Source organism: Nicotiana tomentosiformis, chromosome 11 (genome assembly GCF_000390325.3).
Source record: "Nicotiana tomentosiformis chromosome 11, ASM39032v3, whole genome shotgun sequence".
Taxonomy (NCBI): Eukaryota; Viridiplantae; Streptophyta; class Magnoliopsida; order Solanales; family Solanaceae; genus Nicotiana; species Nicotiana tomentosiformis.
In genome coordinates, this window is record NC_090822.1 from 70,026,546 (window position 1) to 70,051,758 (window position 25,213).

Below are 25,213 nucleotides of genomic sequence, written 5' to 3' on the forward strand. Positions count from 1 at the left end.
TACAACTATAGCACATGTTCTCACCATCTGTGAGAGAATAAGAGAAAGATACTTAGCACAACATTAATTGCACGATGGAAGATGGAGAAAGAGATGTTTCCTAGCACCATATAGCCTCTCAAAGATAAGTACGGACATCTCCGCAGCGATCTACAAGACTCTACTAGGCCGGAGCATGACTCGTTAGACCTATGTGAACCTAGTGCTCTGATACCAAGTTGCCACGGCCTAATTCTCACTAAAGGCCGCGATGACGCCCAACGTCGCTGTTAGGCAAGCCAATAGTCATCTATCTATTTAATTGCTCATTTTATTATATTTTAAATCATGAAGTTTATTTAATAAAGAAACAAAGTATGGAAGCCATGGTGATGCAAGCATAAATAAAACATGAAAGTAAAATGGTGATATTATTGAATAAAAAGAAAACCATAAGCGTCTACTAGAACTTTTCAAAACTCGGTGTCACAAGTGCACAGGCAATATAGTAGAATATACAAATCACTACAGCTACTGTCTGAAAATGAAATAGACAGAAATATAAAATGCAACAGGAAGGAGACTCCGGGCACTGCACATCGGAGCATGGGAAAGCAGCTATCACGATTCCAATTTCCGCTCCTTAGAATATCGTGATGGCACCTTGTCTCTAAGACTAGGTAAGCCTAACAATGAGAGACTTTGACAGAAATAAAAGCTAAGACATAATATAAACTAATAGTTCTCATAAATATCTCGATAATTGAAACACAACTACAATGCTCCCAAAACCCGGTGAGACTGAGTCATAAGCTTCTACAGAATATTCCAAAACACCTAATACAACATTGTCTAATAAAGGGAACAACAATACTATAAGGATAACAGAAGGTGACTCCGAGGCCTACGAACGCCGAGCAGGTATACCTTGAAGTCTTCAAATAACAGCTGCAATCAAACACTAATGTCCAGCAGTGCAGCCGTACCTGGATCTGCACAAAAAGATGTATAGAAACGTAGTATGAGTACACCACAACGATACCCAATAAGTATCAAGCCTAGCCTCGGTAGAGTAGTTACGAGGCCAGGTCAAGACACATACAAGGACATAATAAATAGAAGAAAAAATACATAAGTTGGCACCTGAGCTATGGACCAAATCCTGTTACACACTTTCTATGGGCGGAAATAATATTACATACTCAACCTTTTAAAAGTGTGTCTAATACACACCACTTCAGTGTTTGACCATTTTTTCTCGACAAGTGTATACTACGCGCCAATAAGATTTTGACACATGTCCTCAATTAAAAAAAAACACTTAAAAACGATACTCCATCTTCTTCATCTTAATCGTCGGAAAATCATGTCAAAGAAAAGCTAGAAACCTTGCATATTCAACCACCAAAATGATAAACACCAAAAAAAACTTCCATTTTCACCCAAAAACAACAAATTTTCATTACATTTTCAAAATTCATGGTTGCCACCAAAAATATTAACAACCATCCACCATTTTTGAGCAAAGGGTCTTAGACTCCTCCTGACCCAAATCAACCACCAACAGAAATAATATTTTTATATTCAAACAAAAAAAGAGAAGAAACGAACAAGTATAAGCCCCTCATAATTTGGATTACTATACTTCAAGCTTGTAATTATTTTTCCAATTTCAAGAACCCATTTGAGTTCCAAATCAACAGCATAAATCCCAGCAAAATAATTCTAATCATAAGGCGAGATCTAAAATATCAGTTACACTTAAATAAAAAAAAGTAAAAGAAAGTGCTTCAATAGAGGAAAGTGGTTGTGGTGGTATTGATGAGGAAGATGATAAAGGGATAGAGAGTTCTGAACAAATAAAGGTTTAGGAAAAAAAAAAGGAAGAAAAAAGAAGAGAAGGGATGGAGGTGGAGGTGGAGGTTGGCCGGCGGAAAAACAAGATAGAGAGATAGAGGGAGGGTGGGGAAGATGAGGGATTTGCTGACACGTGGCATTAAATAAGTATTTAAACAGTATTTTACCTGGTAGACAGGCTTCTATCTTGGTGTTTTACACATGCTAGGTCTTGGTCAAAGAAGGTGTGTATTAGACACATTTTTAAAAGGTTGAGTGTGTAATATTATTTCCGCCCATAAAAAGTGTATAACAGGGATTTGGTCCATAACTCAGGTGCCAACTTATGTATTTTGCCTAAATAGAATGAAAATATAATAACAGGAAGTAATAGGAGGCGGAGAAATAACTGATACAAAAACAAGTTAATAATATAGACAAATGCCAGAATTGTAAGCATAGAGATAACATAAAGGAAGCAATTAAAGAGAACCACCACAGTCAAGTACGGATCCAAACTGACAAGACAAGGAAGAATAAAAGCAACAAGAAATGTTTCACCAATAACTCTTTACAGCCTGAGATAAACAACAAGAATCATAACCGAGGTACCGCCTCGTATTCACATTTCTTAATTTCAATTACAATCTTTCCTTTTACCGCCGCATGAGCCTTACATTTAAATAGTTTTGAAAATATTTTTTCCAAAATAGCTACACGCACTTTAGACCACCATATGACGCCGCGTGGCTTCAAGTAATTTCCTTACAAGAAACACACACATAAGTTCCACCTTATGTCTCCGCACATTAACCCATATCCTTATACCGCTGCATGCGCATCAATATCACATCACAATAACAACTCACGCCGCAAGTGTCCATATGCCATAATTTGCCAATAATAAACAATATCAATATTTTCACAACAATAGTCCATGTCTCAACCATAATGTGTACAAGAATATCAACAATAACAATGAAATTAAATTTCTCCACAAGAAGGATTTCTCAACAATTAACAACTTCGCCTCAATGTGACAACGACTTTCACAACTTCAACACCAATAATTCAACAATGAAAAAGATAAAGTGCAACCATGATATTAAATAAGAATAACTTACAATGGAAGAGATAACATGTAACGATGAATTCAAATAAGGATAATCAACAATGGAAGAGATAACATATAACAATGACTTCAAATAATGATAAATCAACAATGGAAGAGATAACATATAACATTGACTTCAAATAAGGATAAGTCAACAATGGAAGAGATAACATGTAATAATGGCTTCAAATAATGATAAATCAACAATGGAAGGGATAACATGTAACAATGAAAGAGGCAACAACTTCAACTAAAGCATAAGAGCAAAATATCAAGTAAGATGTAGAACAAGCGTTAACAAAGTCGTTTAAGGCATGTATGGATAAACTAACACAAGTAAGAGTAGATTGACTATGAGAATATAGAAAATTATATGATAGTTCAATTAAAGAATGGAAGGAGTCTAAGTAGCCTAAACCGATCAAATACCACATATAACCCGTGTACCCACTCATCACCTTACGTACACGGCTTTCACATAGCACAAATGGCACAATCAATTCCAAATCCTAAGGGGTAGTTTTTCCCAAACAATGTTAGGTAAGATACGTACCTCAACTAGGCCAACTCAACCCTCGAAAATCGCTTTTCCCCTAAAATTCGCCTCCACACGGCTCAAATCTAACCAAAATCGACTTAATATCATCAAACAATGCAAGGAAAATCAATTACAATAGATAAAGCTATGATCTTTATATTTTTTTCAAAAAGTCAACCAAAGACAACCCGGGGGCCGCCCGGTCAAAACTCGGGTCCAAGGGTAGATTCCAACTACCCATAACCCCACGAGTTCATATAATGATTAGTTTCAAAATCTGAGTCCAAATCGACTCTCAAAACTCAAATTCTTATTTTTCAAAAACTTGAGAATTTTTCACAAATTTTCACTTTGATTCACATGCTTTTGATGTTAGATCTAAGATATTTTGATGAAACATAGTTGGAAATAGATTATAATCACTTATCCAATGTTTGTAAATGAAAATTCCCTCTCCAAATCGCCTACTACCGAGTCTAGAGTTCTAAAATGAGAGAATATGAGATGATATCCCGACTCCCAGCCTTTTTTATCAGATTTAGATGTCACAATTGCGAAGAATACCTCGCAAATGCGGCAACTGGCCAGCCTAAGACGAGATTGCAAGTGCGACATTGACTCCACATTTGTGAAGTCTATCCCCATTGCAAATGCGATTGTTCTGTCGCAAATGCGAACTACCCCTCTACCTGAGCTAATTCGCAATTACGAGCAAGGTATCGCAATTGCGATACCTGAGGCCCCCTGCTAAGCTTGCAATTGTGAACCTGGTATTCGCAAATGCGATACCTGAGGCATCAGACACCAGATCCTGGTTTTCAATCCAAAACATTCTGAAACATATCCGAAACTAATCCGAGCCCTCGGGGCTCCAAACCAAACATCCACACAAGTATAAAAATATCATACGAACTCGCTCACGTGATTAAAATGCAAAAATAACATCTAGAACTACGAATCGATCACTAAAATGCATGAATTTCAAAGTAAATTTTCAAGACAAAGCGTCTGAATCCTATCAATTCAACTCCAAATGATACAAAATTTTGCATAAAAATTCTAAATATTATAAAAGACCTATTCCAAGTCCCAAAATTAAAGTCCAAACTCAATAGATAAAAGTCAAGCTATTGTCAAACATTTCAACTTCAAATTGCCAAATTTCGGCAAAACAACATAAATCAACCTACAGACTTCTGAATTCAATTTCGGGCATACGCCCAAGTTCAAAATCACGATACAAAGCTATTAGAGCCATCAAAATACTGTTCTGGAGTTGTTTTCACAAAAGTCAAAGTTTGGTCAATATTTCTAACTTAAGCTTCTAAGTCAAGAATCAAAGGGTCCAAAACAACCCTAAATCATCCAGGAACGAAACAAACCAACCCCATTAGTCATAAAACCATAAACACACATGTGTGAAGCATGAAAAGGGGAAACGAGGCATAATTATACAAAACAACCAATCAGGTTGTTACATTCTCCCCCTCTTAAAATAAACGTTTGTCCTCGAACGTGCATAAGGACATACCTGAAGTGATGAATAGATGAGGATAACGACTCTGCATGTCGTGCTCGGTCTCCCAGGTCGCCTCCTCGACCGGATGACCCCTCCATTGAACCTTCACTGAAGCACTATTATTTTATCTTAACTTTCGGACCTGTCTGTCCAAGATAGCCACCAGCTCCTTAATATTAGTCAAATCCTTGTCCAATTGGACTGTGCTGAAGTCTAAAACATGTGACGGATCGCCATAATACTTTCGGAGATAAGAAACATTAAACACCAGATGGACCGCATATAAGCTAGGTAGAAATGCAAGCTTGTAGGCTACCTCACCAATCCTCGCGAGGATCTCAAAGGTCTGATATACCTAGGGCTCAACTTGCCCTGCTTTTTGAACCTCATCACACCCTTCATGGGAAAAATCAGGAGCAAAACCCACTCCCCAACCATAAATGATATATCACGAACCTTCCAATCAGCATAACTCTTCTGCCTAGACTAGGCTGTACGAAGTCGATCCTAAATCAATTTGACCTTCTCTAAGGCATATCAAACCAAATCCATGCATAACAACTTAGCCTCTCCCGGCTCAAACCAACTGACTGGAGAACGACATCGTCTCCCATATAGGGCCTCATAAGGAGCCATCTGAATACTCGATCGGTAGCTGTTGTTGTAGAAAAACTCCGTAAGAGGTAAAAACTAATCCCAAGAACCCCCGAAATCCATAACACAGACGCAAAACATATCGTTTAATATCTAAATGGTGCGCTCAGAGTGTCCGTCCATTTGGGGGTGAAATTTTGTACTCAACTTAACCCGTTGCCTAACTCATGCTGCATAGCTCTCAAGAAATACGATGTGAATTGCGTACCACGATCGGAGATAATGTATGTCGGCACACTATGAAGTTCGATAATCTCGCAGATATAGATCTATCCTAGTTGCTTTGAAGAATAGGTGGTCACCACCAGAATGAAATGAGCCGACTTGGTCAACCTATCCACAATCACCCAAACATCGTCAAACTTCTTCCGAGTCTGTGGGAGCCCAACAACGAAATCTATGGTGAAACGATCCCACTTCCACTCGGGAATCTCAAGTATCTGGAGCAAACTGCCTAGCCTCTGATGCTCGTACTTCACTTGCTGATAATTTAGGCACTGAGCTACATACTCCACTATGTCTTTCTTCATTCTCCTCCACCAATAGTACTACCTCAAATCATAATATATCTTAGCGGCACCTGGATGAATGAAATATCGCGAACTGTGAGCCTTCTCAAGAATGAACTCACATAACCCATCCACATTGGGCACACATAATCGGCCCTGCATCTGCAACACCCCGTCATCTCTAATAGAAACCTACTTGGCATCGCCGTGCTGTACCGTGTCCTTAAGGATAAGAAAATGGGGTTTATCATACTAACGCTCTCTGATGCGATCATATAAAGAATACCAAGAAACCACACAAGCAAACTCGACTGGGCTCTGAAACATCCAATCCGACAAACTTGTTGGCCAAGGCCTGAACCTCTAAGGCTAGTGACCTCTCTATAGTCGTTAGATATGCAAAACTACCCATACTCTCCGCCTTTTGACTCAAGGCATCGGCCACCACATTGGCCTTCCCAGGATGATATAGAATAGTGATATCATAGTCTTTAAGCAACTCTAACGATCTCCGCTGTCGCAAATTAATATCATACTATTTGAAAATAAGTTGTAGACTCCGGTGGTCAGTATAGACCTCACAAGGGACACCATACAAATAGTGCCACCAAATCTTCAATGCATGAACAATAGATTCCAATTCCAAGTCGTGGACTGGATAATTCTTCTCATGGATCCTCAACTGCCGAGACGCATAGGCATGGCCTTTTTATCTGACTTGCCATCTGCTCTAGTTTCTCCTATAAACTTCTTCTAGATGTCTGGTCATTAAAACCATATACTAGAGTTACTTCAAACTGCTCCCCTATACCTTGATGTTTCACCCCGCAATATATCACTTGTTTAGTTACCTCCTCAATAGTTACACTAAACACCATAGATGTCCAGAGTACCCATATCCTGCCACCTGGATATATTGTTAGGTTTGTTGTAAAAGACCAACCCTTACACAAATTAAGAATGTTGTCTGAGCCTTGCCCCTCTTAATCTTAGTTTCTAGGAGCCCAAATAAGCCTACCCTGGTGTTATGCATAAATGGATTGACTTCCCTTTGCTTAGCCAACTTATTCAGGCCCCTAGTATTCCAGAATCCTATGTTATCCATTAAGAGAGGGGTTTCCCCCTCCCTATCCATGTCCTGGCCCTATACCAGTAGAATCTCTCTCAAGGATGAGAGAATCTACCTTACTATCCACTTCTTTCTCCTTCTTCTTACCTTCCTGGTTTTCCAACACATCATATGTATTACTTATTTTTATGTTTCCACCTTCTCTTATGACCATCTCATTTCTACCAGTACCTCATCCTTTGTTAGCCAACCATGGTTTGTATGCCTAGGATCTATTTTGGGGTCTCTTGCTTTTTGTGGTTCTTCTGAATAGAACCCTTCTTCTGTTGTGCCTTCTGATCACCTTTCCCTTCTTTTTTGCTGCACCCTTTTTCTCATTTCCCCTATTTCTGCTTCCTCTTTGATTAGTTTCCTACATTCCCCTAGTTCATGTCCAAATTTCTTGCATTTGGTACATAGAACTGATTTCCATTCATAAGCTACCTCTTGTTCCAGAATTCTTCCATATTTATTTTCAAATCTAACTGTAGAAGGATAAGTCTGATTCAGAGGTATCTCAACCAATACTCTAGTATATGTCATTCATTCCTTTTATGTTGTAGCTCTATATTTTAAGGGATTGCCAATCATCCCTGCAATCTTCGTTTAAGGGATTGTAGATCATCTATGCAATCTCCGTCAATGCATTCTTCCCCCGATACTTCATATCCAACCCTGTCAGTCGAACCCATATTGGAATTCTATCCACTATTTCCTTTTTTAATATTTATATCTAATCTCCACGGCTTGACCACAACAAGTTTCCTGTCAAACATTTGTATGTCATCCTCTGCTACCTTAATTTTGTTCTCTTCATTGTGGAATCTCACCAGGAAGACTCCTTTATGTACCTGAGTAATTTTATCAATACCTAGTCCTCGCCATATCCTCCTAAAATAGCATCCATAATAGATTGAAGAGGATTTGATCCCAGTACACAGCAAATTACTGCATTCTGCCAGAAATTTACTTCCTCTTTAATATCATTCATTGATATTTTCAAATTAGTCTCACTAGGTTCAATTGGATTTAGGTCAAATCCCTCCTTCTTTGGTACCCTTCTCACTGTCCTACTCCAGGAATTATTCGGATGGGGGTTTTGCTCCATACATTTGGTTACTATTCCATTAGTTTCTTCTTCCACCATATCTGTCCAGGACTTGCTTATAGATTTTCTCTGAGTATCCTTCTACTCAGTTTGGCTACTCATCAGAGTGTTAATTGGAGTCATTGACGATGATATTTGTGTCAAATCCAACGGTATTATCCTTTGAATTACATTGATGTTTCTCGTCTTCTTCGAATCCCCTGCTTGCAGGATTCCTAGCTTGCCTATCACATTGATTTGCATTACCCATGCTGATTCTGCCCCTCCCTTCAGATTTCGATTTCCTATTCATCTTCAGCTTTCGGTGATAGGAGCGCTCATTTTAGAGAGAGAAAAAACTTACGTAATGAAACATGCAAAACTTCTTTAAATGATGACTTCTCTTCTATTTTGATATGTAACATGTTTTAGAATAATGGATGAAGTTATTCAGACATATTAATAAAAGTAGTTAATAAAAAAAGTGTAATCTTAAAATGGACAAATTACAATTATTTTACATTATTGATAGATATGTTAAATATTATTATAAATATCAAAATAAGGAAGGTAATTAAGCACAATATCACAAACAACAACCACAAGGAAGGTTAGAGTTAGAAATCAAAACCTACGGAGCTAGCTCTATGAAATTATCCCTTAAGAATAATACTCCATCTGTTCCATTTTACTTGTCACTTTTACTAAAATATAATTATTCCAAAATACTTGTCGTTCTTAGAATAACAAAAAAATAATAATTATTTTTTCTTTAATTTACTCTTACTCTAATAAATGTGGAAAAAGACTAATCTAGTTAAAACAAGAAGCAATATTAAATTGAAATTGAAGATTAAATAAGGCTAATTTAAGAATTTATCCTTTTAGCTAATGTTTTCTTCACGGATATGCAAAAGGAAAAATATACAAGAAATCACTAAAATTCAATTCGTGACATCACAATTCAAATTGGAATACTTTGGCTGTTGAATTATTTATTGGGTACAGAAAAAGAATTTCAACAGGTGCAATTATTTTTCCGGTTACTACACTTAGTAGGCATTTAGACATAAAATTGTAATTTTTGAAAAAAGCAGTATTTAGAGTTAAACTGAAAAATAGTATTTTGAATTTGAAATTATGTTTTGATATGCATTTCACTTGAAAAAATATTGTTGTTTTATGAGTGAGAAAAGAGAAATTTTCTGAAAATTTTGAGACAGTGGTTTTGAAAAACTCATTTTCTAAAAATTTCTAAAAATTTGCAAAATTTCATGACAAACCGGCCTTGGTATGTCGTAATTCAAAAATTTCTAAAAATTTGCAAAATTTCATGACAAACCGGCCTTGGTATGTCGTAATTCAAAAAGAAAAAAGATAAGGAGGGGGGAGGGGTGGAATTTTATGAATAGACAAATAAGCGGTGCGATTTTCCAAATATCAAAATTCAAAAACAAACCTAAACAAGTTCCCGCTTCAAAGCCCCTCTCGATTTCCAATTTCTACCACGGTTGTTCTTCCTCTGTCAAGAAACCCCAATGTTTTGATAAGGACAAATGATTATACCAGTCAATTCAACCGTGTTATGTTTCTGATAAAAGGTAAAAATTATACTTCGAATTATTTGATATTAGTCCCATCTATAGAAATGCTATATTTTGCAGATCTTTCTCATGTACATTTCAAGTGTCTTTTGCTTCCCAATTCAATACCGGCCCTTTTCTCGTTTTGGTCAATGGATTCGTCGGTATCTCGTATAATTCGGTTAAGCCTCAAGATTTTCTTGATTGTGCAATCTTTCTTTCTTGATCAATGTGGTTGTTCGAGTATTAAACGAAAAAGGGTGAAAACAGGGGAAAAGGATAAGGAAAAGTTCGACTTTTTGTTTCCCGTAAGATTAGTGATTATTTAGTCAATTCCGCCTATATGAGCTTTGTAACTTGTTCGGGGTAGAAATAGTCAAAGAACCTGAATAGGGAAGACATGTTACAGAAGATTCATGAGATTTAGACATAATTGATAGATTTGTGTTTGTGGAGACAGTTTGAACCTATGTTGGTCTGGTACAGACGGAAAAATTTGAGATGAGATACAACATGATTCCCGAAATCATACCTTATCTGGAAAATCAATCTTTTACTTATTACACTTGAGAATAAAAAAGAAATTACACTTTATAAGCTATAAGTAAGTATTTCACAATTTTCTTTTTTGAATTATTTTTAGGGATCACCGCACCCGTATCCGTACTAGGATCCATATTCCCAAATCTTAGAATTTACGCCTCGAATGATCCAACCTCTAGATCCCGTATCCGAGCAATTTAGGTTTGAACAATGGCAGAGTTAGAGATTCACACCAGGGGATTCAAAAAAAATACTAAAGCGTCACGCTTATGATTTGGGCCTTTGATCTAAAGCAATTTTTGAACCCCCTTTGAATCTTCTCTTATGTCAAGGGGATTCAACTGTTCACATTTTGTTTTTCCCCCTATTTGAACACTACAATTTTTTCCGCAGAGGGGATTCAATTGAGCCCTTACTTCCCTTCAGCTTCATCCCTGAGTTTGAGAGATGGAGGATTATTGCTTATGTCTTTGTTTGTCTATTTATTGTCGAATCTGCACATCATGAATCCAATTACGTTTCATGGTTCGTTGAGGCCCAGCTTCTGTTAAGCTTGATTTTGTTAGTGATTGATAATTCCCCTTGGAAGAGTAGTTATAGATGGTAAAATAGCTTAGTTTGTTGTTCAACAGTTTTTTGTACTCTGATGATTCATTTTGAAAGAGGAAATTGAACTATTATCTATTATCCTTTCAGCTAAAGCATTAACGTGAAGGGGGAAAACAAAAAGAATTCGTGGAACTCTGGTTACTAAGTGTGAACTGTTGTGTTTGTGTGTCAGAATAATCATCATCAACATAAGAAGCTAGGCAAATGGACAAAGTTTATGAGGAGCTAGATGCTGTGAAAGGAGAGGTGGAAAAGCTCAGAGAAGACTGCCGGACCAAAACGGATTTGACGGAGAGTTTGCGGAAAGCCCACGTTGATCAATTAGCGAAACTTCAAGAAGCTAAGGTGGAGACTCAAAGACTGGCAAATGACTTATTTGTCAAATCTGAGAAAATATTTGAGGTCAAGAGACTCTGTGATGACCTAAAGTTCAGTCTACATGAGAAAGAATCATGTCTCCAGAATCTTAGTTCTGCTCATGAGAAGCTGCAACTTGATTATAGGGAGAATATTGGAAAGTTGGAGGTACAAAACAAGGATTTGGTGTTCTCTTTGGATGAAGCAATATCCAGAATTCAAGATTTGGAAATGCAGATTGGTGCAAGTAATAAAGAAATCAATGCTCTTAAGCAACTCGTGTCAGTTAGGCAGGAAACCTGCATTGAATCAGAGCTAAAAGCACCGGCATCCAACGATCTGAAAGTTGGAGATGACATTATCCAAAAACTTGAGGAAGAAAATAGGAATGCAAAAGATCAGCTGAAATGGAAGAGTGAGCAGTTTAAACATCTTGAAGAAGCTCATGAAAGGATCCATGATCAGTTCAACACCAGTAAGGTGGAGTGGGGACAGGAAAAGTCAGCAATGCTTGAAGAAATTTCATCATTGCAAGCAAGGTTGGATTCTCAGACTCGAATCTCAGAAGGCCTCCAAAGCCAATTGAGGATGTGTAACCAAGCTTTGGCACATCAAGAAAGCAGAAGAAGAATTCTAGAAATTGAAGTGTCTGAGTTCAGATCTCGATTCCATGATATCTCTTTTGAGTGCCAAGAAGCAAACTCAAAGCTCGAGAAGTTGACCATCAAGAGGGATGAAGAAATTGGAGAGTTAAGAAACTTACTCCGAACAAAAGAGACACTGTTCAAGGATCTAAAATGCCAAAGTATGCAGATTGAACAAGAAAATCAAGAGTTACGAGGATCTCTCAAAGAGCTTCAAGAGACTCAACTCCAGGATGCTGCGTCCGCTTCTTCACTGAAGAAACTGCGAACCAATTTCCAGGATTTGAAGCAGTTACACAGAAAGTGTTCCTTAAACCTCAAAGAAAAAGAAGCTGAATGGAGCTCCCAGATAGGAAAAGTTACAGAAGTTATGAAAAGATGCATGTCTGAATTAAAAGGTAAAGAAAAGCACATAGAAGAGCTAGAAAAGGAGCTGGAAGATTGCCGTGATGCGTGTGATGTTCTTAATGGTGAGATATCTGTGTTAGTCATGGTCTTAAAATCAGAAATTCATGCCTTGACCAAGGAAAACTCTCGAGCGAAGGCAGATCTAGAACCGAATAGCAAAAATCTACATCAGAAGCGTGAACAAGCAATCCTTTTAGAGGCAGAACTGAGTGAGTATAAAAAGATGCTTGAAAACTCATCTAACTGCCAATTTCACCTCAGGGGACAGGTCCTGCAATTGGGTAATGCTCTGAAAGATGCTTCAGAAGAAGCCAAAGCTGACCTGGCCAAAGCAAGGGCTGAAGTCAAAGAGAGCAAACTTGAACTAGAGAAGTGGAAAGCTGAAGCAGGAAAGCTTAAAGACTGCCTTGGAGAGAACCGGTTCGCCCAAAAGCAAGAGCAGGAGAGCTTACTTGGGATTTTGAAAGAGAGAGAAGCCAAAACAAATGAGCTACAACAAGAGATTACAGAACTCGAGTTGAAGATTGTTGAAAGAACAGAGGCAGTGGAAGCTTTAAATCAGGAGAAGCTACAATATTGTCAAATTGCAAAAGGCAAGGATTGTAGCATAGAAATTCTTCAAACTAAGATTTTTTGCTTGGAGAAAGAGTTGGCTGATACAGACCTTCAAAATGAGCAAGCACAATCAGACGCCCGGAAGGCTTTTGATCAGGAGAAGGAGAGCCTGTTGCTGACTGTGAAAGAGAAAGACGGGGAAATGCAACATCTTCTTGAACGGGCCAAAGATTTGGAGGATGATGTAATCTGTAAAGAAATTGCTTTTACAGCTTTGGAGACGGCTGAGAGTTTAAAAATGCTTGAGATTAAAGAGAAAAACAATGTGATTGCTGAGTTAGAGGTGAAATTGGGTGATACAGATCAGAAGTTTGAACTTCTAAATAAATACTTGTCTGATTCAAGACAGAAGGAGGGGCAGCTGGAAACATTGTTGCAAGCAAGTAAAAAGGAATTGGATGAGCTGAAAGCTCATTTTGGCAATGAACGGATGCACTTGGAGGCCCAAATTCAGGAGATTGAATCTCAGAAAAATGATTTGCTTGAAGAAAATAAGAAACTTTCAGTTGATAGGGAGGAATTATTAGTACAAATGGAAGGAATCAATGGAAGAATCAGTGAAGTTTGCTTTGAAGATGTTGCACTTGTAAGACAGCTAGAAAAAATGTTGGGGAACCCTGAGGAAGTAAAAGAGCCACCACTTAGTAATTTAGGGAGAGGCCAATATACTGGAACTCCTTTTTCAACTGCCAAAACAGGAACTGATGAAAGAACTCCATTGGTAGAGCTCAACTGTTAGGCCATTTTTGAAATGAGGGAGCAGTTCTGTACTTCAAACACCCAAAAAAAAAAATGAAAAAAAGGAAAGGAAAAAAAAGAATTTTTGTAGTGGAGTTCTCCAAGATTTGCAAATCTGGATGGCAAACAGACGAGACTCAAGGATTTTGGAACTTTCTGCATTTCGTTGTATGTGTGGTACTTTAATATTCTTCCAATGTAATCAAAGATTCTTCTTTTGTTGTTAAAAGAAATATGGAAATCTGTATATTGGTTCATGTGCTGGTCACTAACCTGTGGTTCCTTTTCTGAAGGAAGATTGGTTAGTCTTAAGTCTTAGAACTTACATTTCTACTTAATCTAGTTAAACGTGATTTTGAAACTGTTTTAGTTCTACAGTTTTGAGAATGTTGCTGGAGGTCCAGTAATTGTAACTTGAAGTTTTTTTTTTTTTTAAAAAAAAGTCCTAGATGTTACAATTACCTCTCTTACTTTGACAAGTTATGAAAATATTCAGTTTATATAAATTTTGAGAATGTTATATGATCACTTACGTTGGAAGTGTACTTGACATACTGCAACACCAAAATAACTGGCAGAGAACAGGCCTTGTATAAAATGGTTTGAGCATGCTAAAACACCTCTTCAAATGAACTATAATTAGTCTGTTTTATTGTGAAAGAAAATGGATATATCAAATTCAAAGCTGATACCAGAGATAATCACCGCTTTTAATGCATACAATTGTTCAAAAAGTTCCATATTGACGTAAAATTTTTCTTAACTGTATCAAAATGCGAATATATGACCCCTAAATGCAAGTGGGGATCTTGTACAATTGGATTACTGTAGCTCATCACTTATTGATGAATCTGGCAGCCGTTTTTCTTTGTTCTTTTTCCCTGAAGCTGAATTCTGAGCAAACTCTGAGAGAGCCTGCTTCAAAGCCCCAAGATTTACCCCATCATCCACCAATATGCTTGTCACACCCATCTTCGAAACCTACAATATAAAACCACCATGTACTCTTAGTGAGTCTCCTGAAGTACATGACAGTACTATAGATGATCTTAGCCTCAGGTAACAAGTGGGAAATGATAGAAAGATCAACAGAAAAGCATCACGTGATTCACAAGGAAGAGTTTTTTTTTTCTGAGCAAATTTCAAGAGCAGAGATTTTTACCGACTCTATATTACGATCCTCATCATCAAAGAATAGCATCTCCTTATAAGGCACCCCTGTCCTCCTAATGATCTTCTGAAAGTGTTCGGTTTTGTGTGTCCAACTGGAAAATATTTCCTGCAACTCTAAGCATTCAGATTATGGTCATACACATATATCACCAACTTTAGGGCCGCAAAAAGTTATCCAGCTGCGTTCATGATGTCAACTTTCAGATATTATTATCATTAAGTTTGCTTTATAATACCAGCAGCTGCAAATAGAGTTCGAGGTCTCAAAATCATCATCGCTAAAGGCTGAGGAAACCAATATGTAGAGAACGTGATTCATGAGAAAATATCATTGAAAAATGTAAACAGTACAGCTATTTGTAACAGTTAGCGATGAAGTGTAGCAGCACCATCGTGACAGTGCTTTAATTTAGAACTGGATTCATTATGGGCAAAATGGCCTCCGAGCCACCTAAACTTGCACTCAATTGCCAACCCGGTAAATGAACTTAAAAGTTTTCCATTTGAACACTTCAACTTAATCATTTTCACATTAATAAACCACTTTGACCATTGACCATGCTTATGTGGCGATGACATAGCTGATGCGGTCGAGCTACGTGCAAATCACGCTTGTAAGGCGCGTAACTATGCTAGTTTTCATTTTAAAAAAAACTAAAACTATAAACAATAAAGAAACAAAGGAAATGTAAAATCAGACACTTTCTTTCCCTACCCCTTCGCTAATCACCCCCTTTCTTCCCCTTTTTCTGTTCCTTCTGTTCCTTTCCCCCATTAACGTCGTTCCCTCCGCCTCCCCTAATTCCTCTTTAATTTCTCTTCTTCCTTTTCACGATTAATTTTCTTTTTCTTATGATGAAGATTTTGTGCAACTTTTTGATTTTTCAGGGATTGTGATTTTGATTGGTCTTAGTAGTTAAAGATGAAAAAGTGATGATTATCAAAGGTGATTTTTGATGAGGTCACGATATTTTCGGGGCGAATTGATTGTGCTTCTCTTGGGGTTTTGAGAGTTGAATTCTATCGGAATTGCCATATATCTTATGAAACTTCCCAATTTCTTTCGCCCCCCACGATCCTGGCAGGTATAGCAAATAGGAATAGAAAGAAAAAAAAGTTAAAATATTAAGAAATTCGTGTTTTTTTATTGATTTGGAAGTTTTAGAATGAAGAAGGATGGAGTTCATAGTTGATTTGAGGGGATTTTAGAGTAGATGAGGATGATGTCGATGGTAGATGAAACATATGGTGATGGTGGGGCTACATTGGTGTAGAAGAAGAGAAAGTTTTTTTAAAATTTTTTAATAAATTGGTGAAAAATGACTGGGACCTGTAAATTACACTTGCCAAACAATAATAGGTTAAGAATATGACGTGTCAACTGTGTCATAGCGATTGAGGAACACGCTTAGCTGGAGGTGTTTATTAGTACTCATCCGTCAAGTATAAGTATTCAAATGGGAAACTTCTAAGTTCATTTACCGGGTTGGCAATTGGGTACAAGTTTAGGTGGCCCAGAGGCTATTTTGCCTTCATTATATGATTACATCAGTTTGTTATTTATTTAGTTTTTATTATGTTCAATACTCATATTATATTCTTTCTTTCAAAGCAGTTTCTTTGGTTGACAAGAAATGAGTGTTTCAGATTGTTCGTCCTATAAAGCTTGAAGGTGCTGTATTAAAATATCGAGTTAAAGACAATTTTGTCAGTGATTTTATAGTTTTATTTTCCTCAGGGCTCCTTGGCTTGATAAAATAATAGGATGTTCTAACATTAAGCTAATAGATTAGAGCACTATTTTATCCCCCCCCCCCCCCCCCCTTTTTTTGGGGGTCATAAAAACCTGGCTCATTACTAAAGATGCTTAGTGCAATATTCTTCTATTATTTGGCCCTAGTAGCTGCAGTAGCATTATGCTATAGTTTTTCTTTTTCCACTAAATAACTTGTTGCTTCTCAAGAAATCAAAATTCTAGTTCATGGTTTTTGCCTATCACAATTCCCAGCCACAGGTGACCTCATTCTTGAGAGAACTATTCATAACTTTCTTGAGAGACCTAACCATACCTTCCAAGTAAGTCATTCCCTTTGTGTTCCTTAAAGAAGATATGTGCTGCAAAATGAGATCAAACACCAAGTCCTCTAGCATTTGGGCCATATTACCACAAATCTGGGTGCTCCCTATGTTACATGTATCTTTAATTTTGCTTCACGTGCCCATGCCAAACGGTGATATGGATGAGGGTACTTCATGTGGATTCTTTAAAATTACGAAAAAAGGTAGAACATGCTAACCCTCAGGGGTTGACCTGGTGGCAATTGACTTGAGCCTTGGGGTTTGCTCCCTTTCAAGGTCTCAAGTTCGAAACCCACTGGGTGCAAACAATTTCTGAGGGCCATCGGACTGGGTAAAACCTGAATTAACCGTGGTGCACTTGCGGGAAACTCCTTGCCGAGGGCCTTGTGCACCCCCGGGATTAGTCGGGGCTCAAAGAGACTCGGACACCCGGTGCAAAATCAAAAAAAAAGGTAGAACATGCTAGAGATGTCCATAAAATAGGCCCAATGTGGTCGGACACTTCTCCCAATCTCACGCATAGCGGAAGCTTAGTGCACCGGGCTGCACTTTTAAACACGCCCATACTACATAATTACACACAACCATATAAGAAACCTACTGGTAAACGAGCACATGAATCATACAATACTAGACCTCTTACTTCACACACTGGAATTGAATGCTCGGCTTCAGCCTACCATAAGGTATTAAAGAAGTTTTATTTTCGTCATTTTCTATACACTTTTGCTCCTAGTGTATTTTGCTTTCTAAAACCATGAAGTGAGTTAGCGGAAGTCAACTCATACTAAAAAGGGAAGTTGTGTTATGTTGTAAAAAGTAAGGGAAACCTAAATGGAAAACAAAGTTAGCCATAAAGAAAAAATTGAGTGTGAATGCACCAAAAGGAGTAAGGTCGAAAGTAGTTTAAAGTTTTCCATCATCTCACCTTGGCTGCAAATATTGATGTTAGGCCCAACTTATCAAGAAAAGTGTTTGCTATATCAGGCGTTGGTGACCTTGAGGCAATAGCAATATTAACTCCCTTGTCCTTGAGGGCATATAAAATGCCTTTGGCATGAGGATATAAATATGGCATTTGCTGTTTTGAGCGGCATTCACTACAAGAAAGCAGAAAAAATTATCAGAAGACCAATTTTAAGCAGAATTTTAACAAAAACTGCAATGTTATTTCCAGGAAACAAAAGGTTAGGGGAAATATTCAAGTCAAGTCATGGATACACTTCAATAGTCTTATGTGAAAAAGAGCTCAAGAATTTTTATATGGTCGTGTATGACTTGGTTCTCAAAGCGCGAGTATGAATAGGTAAAAAATACGCCCTAAGAATCCACCTCTGTCAATTCAATGCCGACGAGCAGATCCCTCAAACAAGTGAACGACCCTTACCTACAAAATTCTAAGTACCTGCTACCATTACATATGAACCAACTTAAATCCAGAACAGACCTTACTAAATACAAATTTCCATTCTAAACACATCTTACTTCTGAAATCCCATAGTCATAATATGTTAGAATTGTTCATTGACTTCAACAACTACCTATATCAGCAGCCTATCTTTCTTGATGCCCTGAAATTCCCGAGTCTTGTAGAGCATGTGAATGGCCCCAAAAAAAACCTTTTTATCCCACATGCTAATATTGAATCACACCTACTATACCTTCATAATCTAGCCAACAGCATCGCAAGCCATTAGGTTATTCCGTGGGTCCGAGATCCTGTATGGCTTATATTCAAGTTGATTAGACCAATATCTTTATCAAATGAATTTGGTTGATCTACCATTGATGTTTGCTTTTTTTAACAAAAATGTTTATCCTTCTATCAACTCTTACATGTACTTATTTGTTGAATTATAATGAACACGGATAATAAAAAACATATATGCCCCCGATTCCAGTAGTCCTCAATGGAAGGAAAACATGGCACACCTGAAATCAAATTGTTATGGACCAAGATTTTGCAACTAGCTTCTAATAAAAATTGAGATTCCAGAATTGCACTAACACTTGCGATCTAGGTTGAGATTCAAAGGTTTCCTTGAGTGACTTCTTAGTTCCAAATTCCTATTGTCAGTGTTTCCAGATTTGATGTTACTATTTCTTTAGCCAAAACAGAACACTAAATAATGTCATGCTTGCAAATTTGCAAGAAGCACAAACTTCCTTTTCAGTTGTTATAATCTCTATCTGGTTTCCCTTTTCAAGTAGATCACAGCAATTTATCGTGGTTCCTCATTCCTTATCATTGGAATTCACTGATATGTCACCTCTTTAAACAACTTATCCTCATATCAACGGGTTCATCCTCTTAAGAAGGAATTGGATGTTTTCCCTGCTTTCCAACGAAATAAGCAATATGATAATAGTAAACGTGATCCGAGTCTTTCGTTGGCCAAACTTTCAAGAGAATTTCAAAATCATGGAATTTCAATTTTCATTAGTAATAAGCTGCAACGACATGGCTGAACAAACTTGAGAGGTTAACCACAAACATGATCAACTAATAGCCTCTACAAGCACTCTCCTATCTCAAGTTGGCCTACCAATTACTCAGGCTAGAAACTGAAAACTACAAACGCCCTTAAAGTTCTTAACCACTTACCTTGCATAAATATGAATGTCACTCTCCCATTATACATTCACACATAAATAAAACAATCCTCGCTCTGCTGCTTGTGATGATAGAGTCACAAGCAGATCAGCTACATTCCAATCCCAAACTAGTGGTATTTGGCTATGCGAATCCTTGACAACCATTCCACTCTATACGAGCCCATTTTATTCCAGTAGGGGAAAATAATTTGCCTTAAAAAGATTGCTGTTATAGCTAAAAAATATTCCAATACACGTGGATAATATGTATCGGATATGGTACCTTACATGAAGATATTTATACTAAAACACGGTTGTATACCAATTATCTGTAAATACCTATGTTGCAAGCCCATTACCTAGCAGCCTATGGGTAAGACAGAGAAATAAAAAGAAATGAAGCTTTCCCAAAGACTGTATATCATGATCAATAGAATTACAGAAGAGAACAGCCAAAAATAATTGTAAAAAGAAACGGAGGATGTAAATGGAGTCCAGAACAAACGAGTGATTGTATATTATTTGGAATAAAAAAGCTAGGTGATTTCATTTCATCGGCCAAACCTTGTGTTGAATGCAGGTACTCAGTGAAATAATCAACTTGTTAAAGGGAATAGAAAAAAATGGGTGAACAAAGAGATGGAAATTACCAATAAAAAGGCCAGAGAGTGTAATCGAGATCGAAGACGACGAGGCGAGGAAGCACTTGGAACATCCCCATTATCTCCATTGCCTCGTTCTTCACCCCGTCGTCCCCCATCTCTCTCGTCTAACGATTGGGTTGGGCAAGAGACAGCATATTTTATTCCGGTCAACTATTTAACGCCCCTTCAGACTAATTCCACCATTAATTAACTTTTCAAAAGTCAAATAGTGTATATATATTCTTACGCTATCAATGTACTATTGCTTTTTATTTTTTTAAGTCACCAATTATGTTTGTGAAGGTAATTAAGTGGCTTTGCCTTTTAAGTAACCTAATAATTTAAACTCGTTTTGTAATATGATTTATAGCACTTTTTTTTAATACTCCAAAAATAATTTAACAAACTATAATTGTTAGACTTAATGGAACTATTAAAAATAGATTTAAGATGAATAATATTTGGAGGTGTAGTTGTTGCATCCTATGCTTTTTTTAATATTAGTGTTAGTGTACGTGCTTTACACGTGTGCATCGCGTCAATCATTATTAAACGTATACAAGAAGAAAAAGTTGTTGAAAATTAGCAATTGCAGTTAAAATAAATGCAATATATGTTTAAATAATAAAAATTAATTTACATTGACACAATAGTTAAACTCAATATGTTTTGAAACATGCAAAGATGATGAATTTAGTTGGATTAGTTATATAGTATTTGTAATTATTATTACTTTATTATATTTCTGGAACTTTTCTATATAGTATATATAAATAAACATTATTTCTGAAACTTTTAGTTTTAAATCATCTCAAATTTTGAATATTGAAATTTATTTATATTTTTGTGAAATAAAACTTTTATTTCCAATGTGTTCAAATAAAAAAATTATATAAGATGAAATATTAATTAATATTTAAGTATTAAATTTTAGAAGATCCTACATATTTGTTCACATAATAATAAGCAAGTTGTAATTTTAGCTAAGAAAAACTTTATTTTTAATGTTCAAATGAGAAAGGAATTTATAAAAATAAAATTTAAGTGATTTTAATATCATATACGTTAGGAATCTTGCGTATAATTTAAATAAGAAACAATTTACTGAGCTATATTTTATTTTTATTTTAAAATTTTAAATATTAAAAAATAACTAAATATTATTTTTTTCGTCATGTATACCCTCTATCGACGCGTATAAAATTATAAAAAATATAAGCCCTTCAAAATATAAATTTTAAAAATATAAGCTCTTGAAAATGATAAATATTGAGCCTATTCCGTCAAAAAGTAGTGGATGAACTAGCTAAGCATGAAAACAACCAATATAATTTTGAAAGTTTAATGTTCTATTATGTATCTCGTTCTTCTATATTAATTTCGTATCAAAAACATCGTCGAGGTACCATGTATCATAGACAAGTCAACTACAAAAAAAATAAAAATTAGCGATGGATAAATCCATCGCTAATCCTATTCAGTGACTGATTAGTAACTGATTATAAAAATTATAATCTACAAGATGAATTTCGTAACTAATTCATGTTTTATAAAGTTAAATTATATAATAAACTTTCTTAGTAATAATATTAGATTTTTTTTACCAAAAAATTAAATTCATTTTCCATCTATTTAATAGGAGTGTGCATTGAGGTAATTTACGTTTTCTATAAATTAAATTATGGTAATTAATTTTTCATCATAAATTAATAACTTCTATTTTTCCAGCAGTAGTTATTATCTTAGAACACAATGCTGTGGTAAATTTTAAAAATAGAAATAAACGAATTTAACAACAAAGCTTCTAAAAATACTTATGATTTTAAATTTTAAAAAACAACAAATAAATCATATAAAAGGAAAATAAAGAGGCAAAATTGGTCTTTGTGATTAAACAAAAAGGACAAAGAACAAAAATATTACACAAGATCGTGAAATTTCCTTGTTCGAAAGTCGAAACCAACAAAAATAATTCTCCTACTTTTTTATATTCTGTTATGTCTTTAATATGTTGTATCCTTATTAGGAGAAGATATTAAGCACTGAATTATATTAGAAAAAACTTCTTTGATTTACAACTCCTAAATATTAGGAAAGTTTTTTGATTTTACAATTTTATTCAATGTAAAATATATTTTAAAGGGTAAAAAAGACGAACGACATTTCGCTAAGGGCTTTCGTACTTTTAATATAGTACTAGTCTCTATGTTGGTGCGTTGCACGAGAAATGCGTATTGAAAATAATAAGATTTCAATCGCTTATATTGTTGAATATGCACAAAGTAGGAAGTTTAATAATCAATTCTTTAAAATAATAAAAAAAATAATATATAATTCAAATCAAGTTATCAACAACATTTTTGACATAATATAGGAGGAAAAAATGGAACTAATAAAATATTTTAGAATCACAATGTTATATTATTAAAGTTGCAAACTCACTTTAAAATACGATATTATTCACTATTGTTTGTGAAGCGATGCTGAATAAGTATGAAGTTCAACAATTCTTAAAAAAAATATTATATGTTATCAAAACCAACTCATTAATAATGTTTTGACACAATCTAAAGATAAAATGAAACTGAACATTTTGAGAATTATGTTAAAAGATTTAAGATCACTTCGAGAATGAAACAAACACTTATGGGAAGGTATATTCAAAATTTGTGATCACGCCACATAATAAATTAACTTTGATAACCTAAGGCGTAAATATTATTATTTGTGGTGAATTTTATACTTGGTTCTATGGAGAAGAATTGAAATATATCTAATATTTGACTTGTTTTTGTTCCAACACATAATTAACTTCCCGAACTATAGATAATATTTTCTTCACACTTGATTGTCTAATATTTATAGTAAGAATTATAGATAATGAATATAGAATTTGATTTTCATTAAAATAATAAAAGGACGAATACGTTTTCTTTACGAAGTGGACTCTAAGAATGATATTTTGACTTGGACTCTACAATATTTGAATTGCTTTTTCGTTTTTAGACATTAATGTTTAAGATATAATTTAATTATGGAAGGGCATAATAAGCAGCTAATATTTTAAGAATATTTTTGTCGTTCAACATTTAACGTAGAACATTCATTTTTTATAATAATATAGATAGATAGATATAATTTTGGAGTTTGGTCTTATTAAGGTGCAATAGTTTCTGCTAATTTTCATATGTTTGGTGCAATTTTTTGTGCCGCGGTTTCTGAAATATAAACACAACCACTAATGTAAAAATACTTAACCAGGTAGCAAGTGAATCTAGTTATTAACTTCCGTAAGGCAACAAATTCAGACAACATATTTATCCATCAAGTGACATAAAACAGAAAAAATGTAGCGATTGACTACAAAAAGACTTATATGGGTATACATATTGGGTTTAAGCTTGGTTAGCTTAAAATAAAGAGTGAAGGGGAAATGGAGGAAAAATAAAATATTTGAATTTTTCTCCTTGACAAAGGGACATTATCCCATAATGGAGGAAGAAAAGGCTTTTGATGGATATATATACAATTACTTTTCTTCTATCTCTTAAAGAGTTAAGAAGAACGCAAGCCTTGTGCCGTCGTCTCTCGGCTCGGCTTCAGTTTCGTCTTCGGCTTCGGCGCCGTTCGTTGCTTACCCTACTGCTGGTCCCAAAGAAGAGCTTTCCATGGAAAATACTGCAACAACCAAGATTGAGGGTTATGGGAAGATATTCCTGAAGATGACTTCCGGCAAGGTGTTAACGCTCAACAACGTTCTTTATGTTCCTACTATTAGGAAGAATTTAGTTTCTACTTCTTTACTTGTTAAGAATGGATTCAAATGTATATTTGTATGTGACAAAATTATTGTAACCAAGAATGAAATGTATGTTGGAAAAGGCTACCTCACAGAGGACCTTTTCAAACTCAATGTAATGGTTGTTGACAGTATGAATAAAATTTCAGCTTCTTCTTATTTATTGGAGTCAAATGATTTATGGCATATTCATTTAGGACATGTCAATTACAAAACCTTGCAAAAGTTAATTAATTTAGAAGTATTGCCTTAATTCGAGTGTAATAAATCAAATGTCAAATATGTGTTGAATCCAAGTTTGTAAAACATCCTTATAAGTCTGTTGAAAGGAATTCAATTCCTTTAGACTTAATTCATACTAACATTTGTGATATGAACCGACACCATCTCGATGTGGGAAAAAGTATTTTATAACTTTTATTGACGATTGCACTCGATATTGTTATGTTTATTTGCTTAATAGTTAGGATGACGCAATTGAAGCATGTAAGCAATACAAAAATGAAGTGGAGAATCAATTGAATAAAAAGATCAAAATGATTAGAAGTGATAGGGGTGGAAAATATGAATCTCCGTTTGCAGAAATATGTTCAGAATATGAAATTATCTATCAAACTAATGCCCCCTACACACCTCAATCCAAAGGAATTGCGAAAAGAAAAAATCGGACATTAAAGGAAATGATGAATTCTTTATTAATAACTTCCGGATTACCACAGAGTTTGTGGGGGGAAGCTATCCTTGAAGCTAACTGAATACTCAACAGAGTACCCCACAACAAAACGCAATCTATTCCATATGAAAAATGGAAAGGAAGAAAACCCAACTTGAAATATTTCAAAGTGTAGGGGTGTTTAGCAAAGGTACAAGTACCTTTACTCAAAAGGATAAAAATCGGACCAAAAATTGTGGATTGTGTTTTCATTGGATATGCTACAAACAGTAAAGCATGCCGGTTTTTGGTTCATAAATCTGATAATCCCGAAATTCATGTTAATACGATAATTGAATCAGATAATGCTGAATTCTTTGAAAGCATCTATTCGTATAAAACTGAATGCGAGTCGTTAAGTGAAAGACCT

At 35.6% G+C, this 25,213-nt stretch overlaps 2 protein-coding genes across 3 annotated transcripts; one reads left to right on the forward strand and one right to left on the reverse strand.

Moving 5' to 3' along the window:
• The first annotated feature begins 9,779 nt into the window (after positions 1–9,779).
• Positions 9,780–14,202, forward strand: LOC104103678 (uncharacterized protein At4g38062-like). Of its 2 annotated transcripts, none has more exons than XM_009611596.4 (2): positions 9,780–9,945; positions 11,167–14,202. In XM_009611596.4, the coding sequence occupies exon 2, from the start codon at positions 11,284–11,286 to the stop codon at positions 13,840–13,842; it is 2,559 nt and encodes an 852-aa protein (XP_009609891.1). In that variant the 5' UTR covers positions 9,780–9,945; positions 11,167–11,283; the 3' UTR covers positions 13,843–14,202. The 2 variants fall into 2 exon arrangements, with proteins under 2 accessions (XP_009609891.1, XP_009609892.1); XM_009611597.4 differs by having other exon boundaries at positions 11,252–14,202.
• Positions 14,203–14,464: 262 nt separating this feature from the next.
• On the reverse strand, positions 14,465–20,568 carry LOC104103677 (uncharacterized). The gene is made up of 4 exons (XM_009611595.4): positions 20,339–20,568; positions 18,022–18,193; positions 15,004–15,120; positions 14,465–14,822 (listed from the first exon to the last, which is right to left on the reverse strand). Exons 1-4 carry the CDS (start codon positions 20,446–20,448, stop codon positions 14,664–14,666), a joined length of 558 nt encoding a protein of 185 aa, XP_009609890.1. The 5' UTR covers positions 20,449–20,568; the 3' UTR covers positions 14,465–14,663.
• Positions 20,569–25,213: the final 4,645 nt, after the last annotated feature.

Excerpts from the sequence above, each read along its gene's own strand:
- LOC104103678 (XM_009611596.4), top strand. The coding sequence starts at position 11,284 with ATGGACAAAGTTTATGAGGAGCTAGATGCTGTGAAAGGAGAGGTGGAA.
- LOC104103677 (XM_009611595.4), bottom strand. The coding sequence starts at position 20,448 with ATGGGGGACGACGGGGTGAAGAACGAGGCAATGGAGATAATGGGGATG. Across the intron at positions 18,194-20,338 it reads ACTCTCTGGCCTTTTTATTG|TGAATGCCGCTCAAAACAGC; the intron begins GTAATTTCCATC and ends GCTTTCTTGTAG. Across the intron at positions 15,121-18,021 it reads CATCAATATTTGCAGCCAAG|GAAATATTTTCCAGTTGGAC; the intron begins GTGAGATGATGG and ends TTAGAGTTGCAG.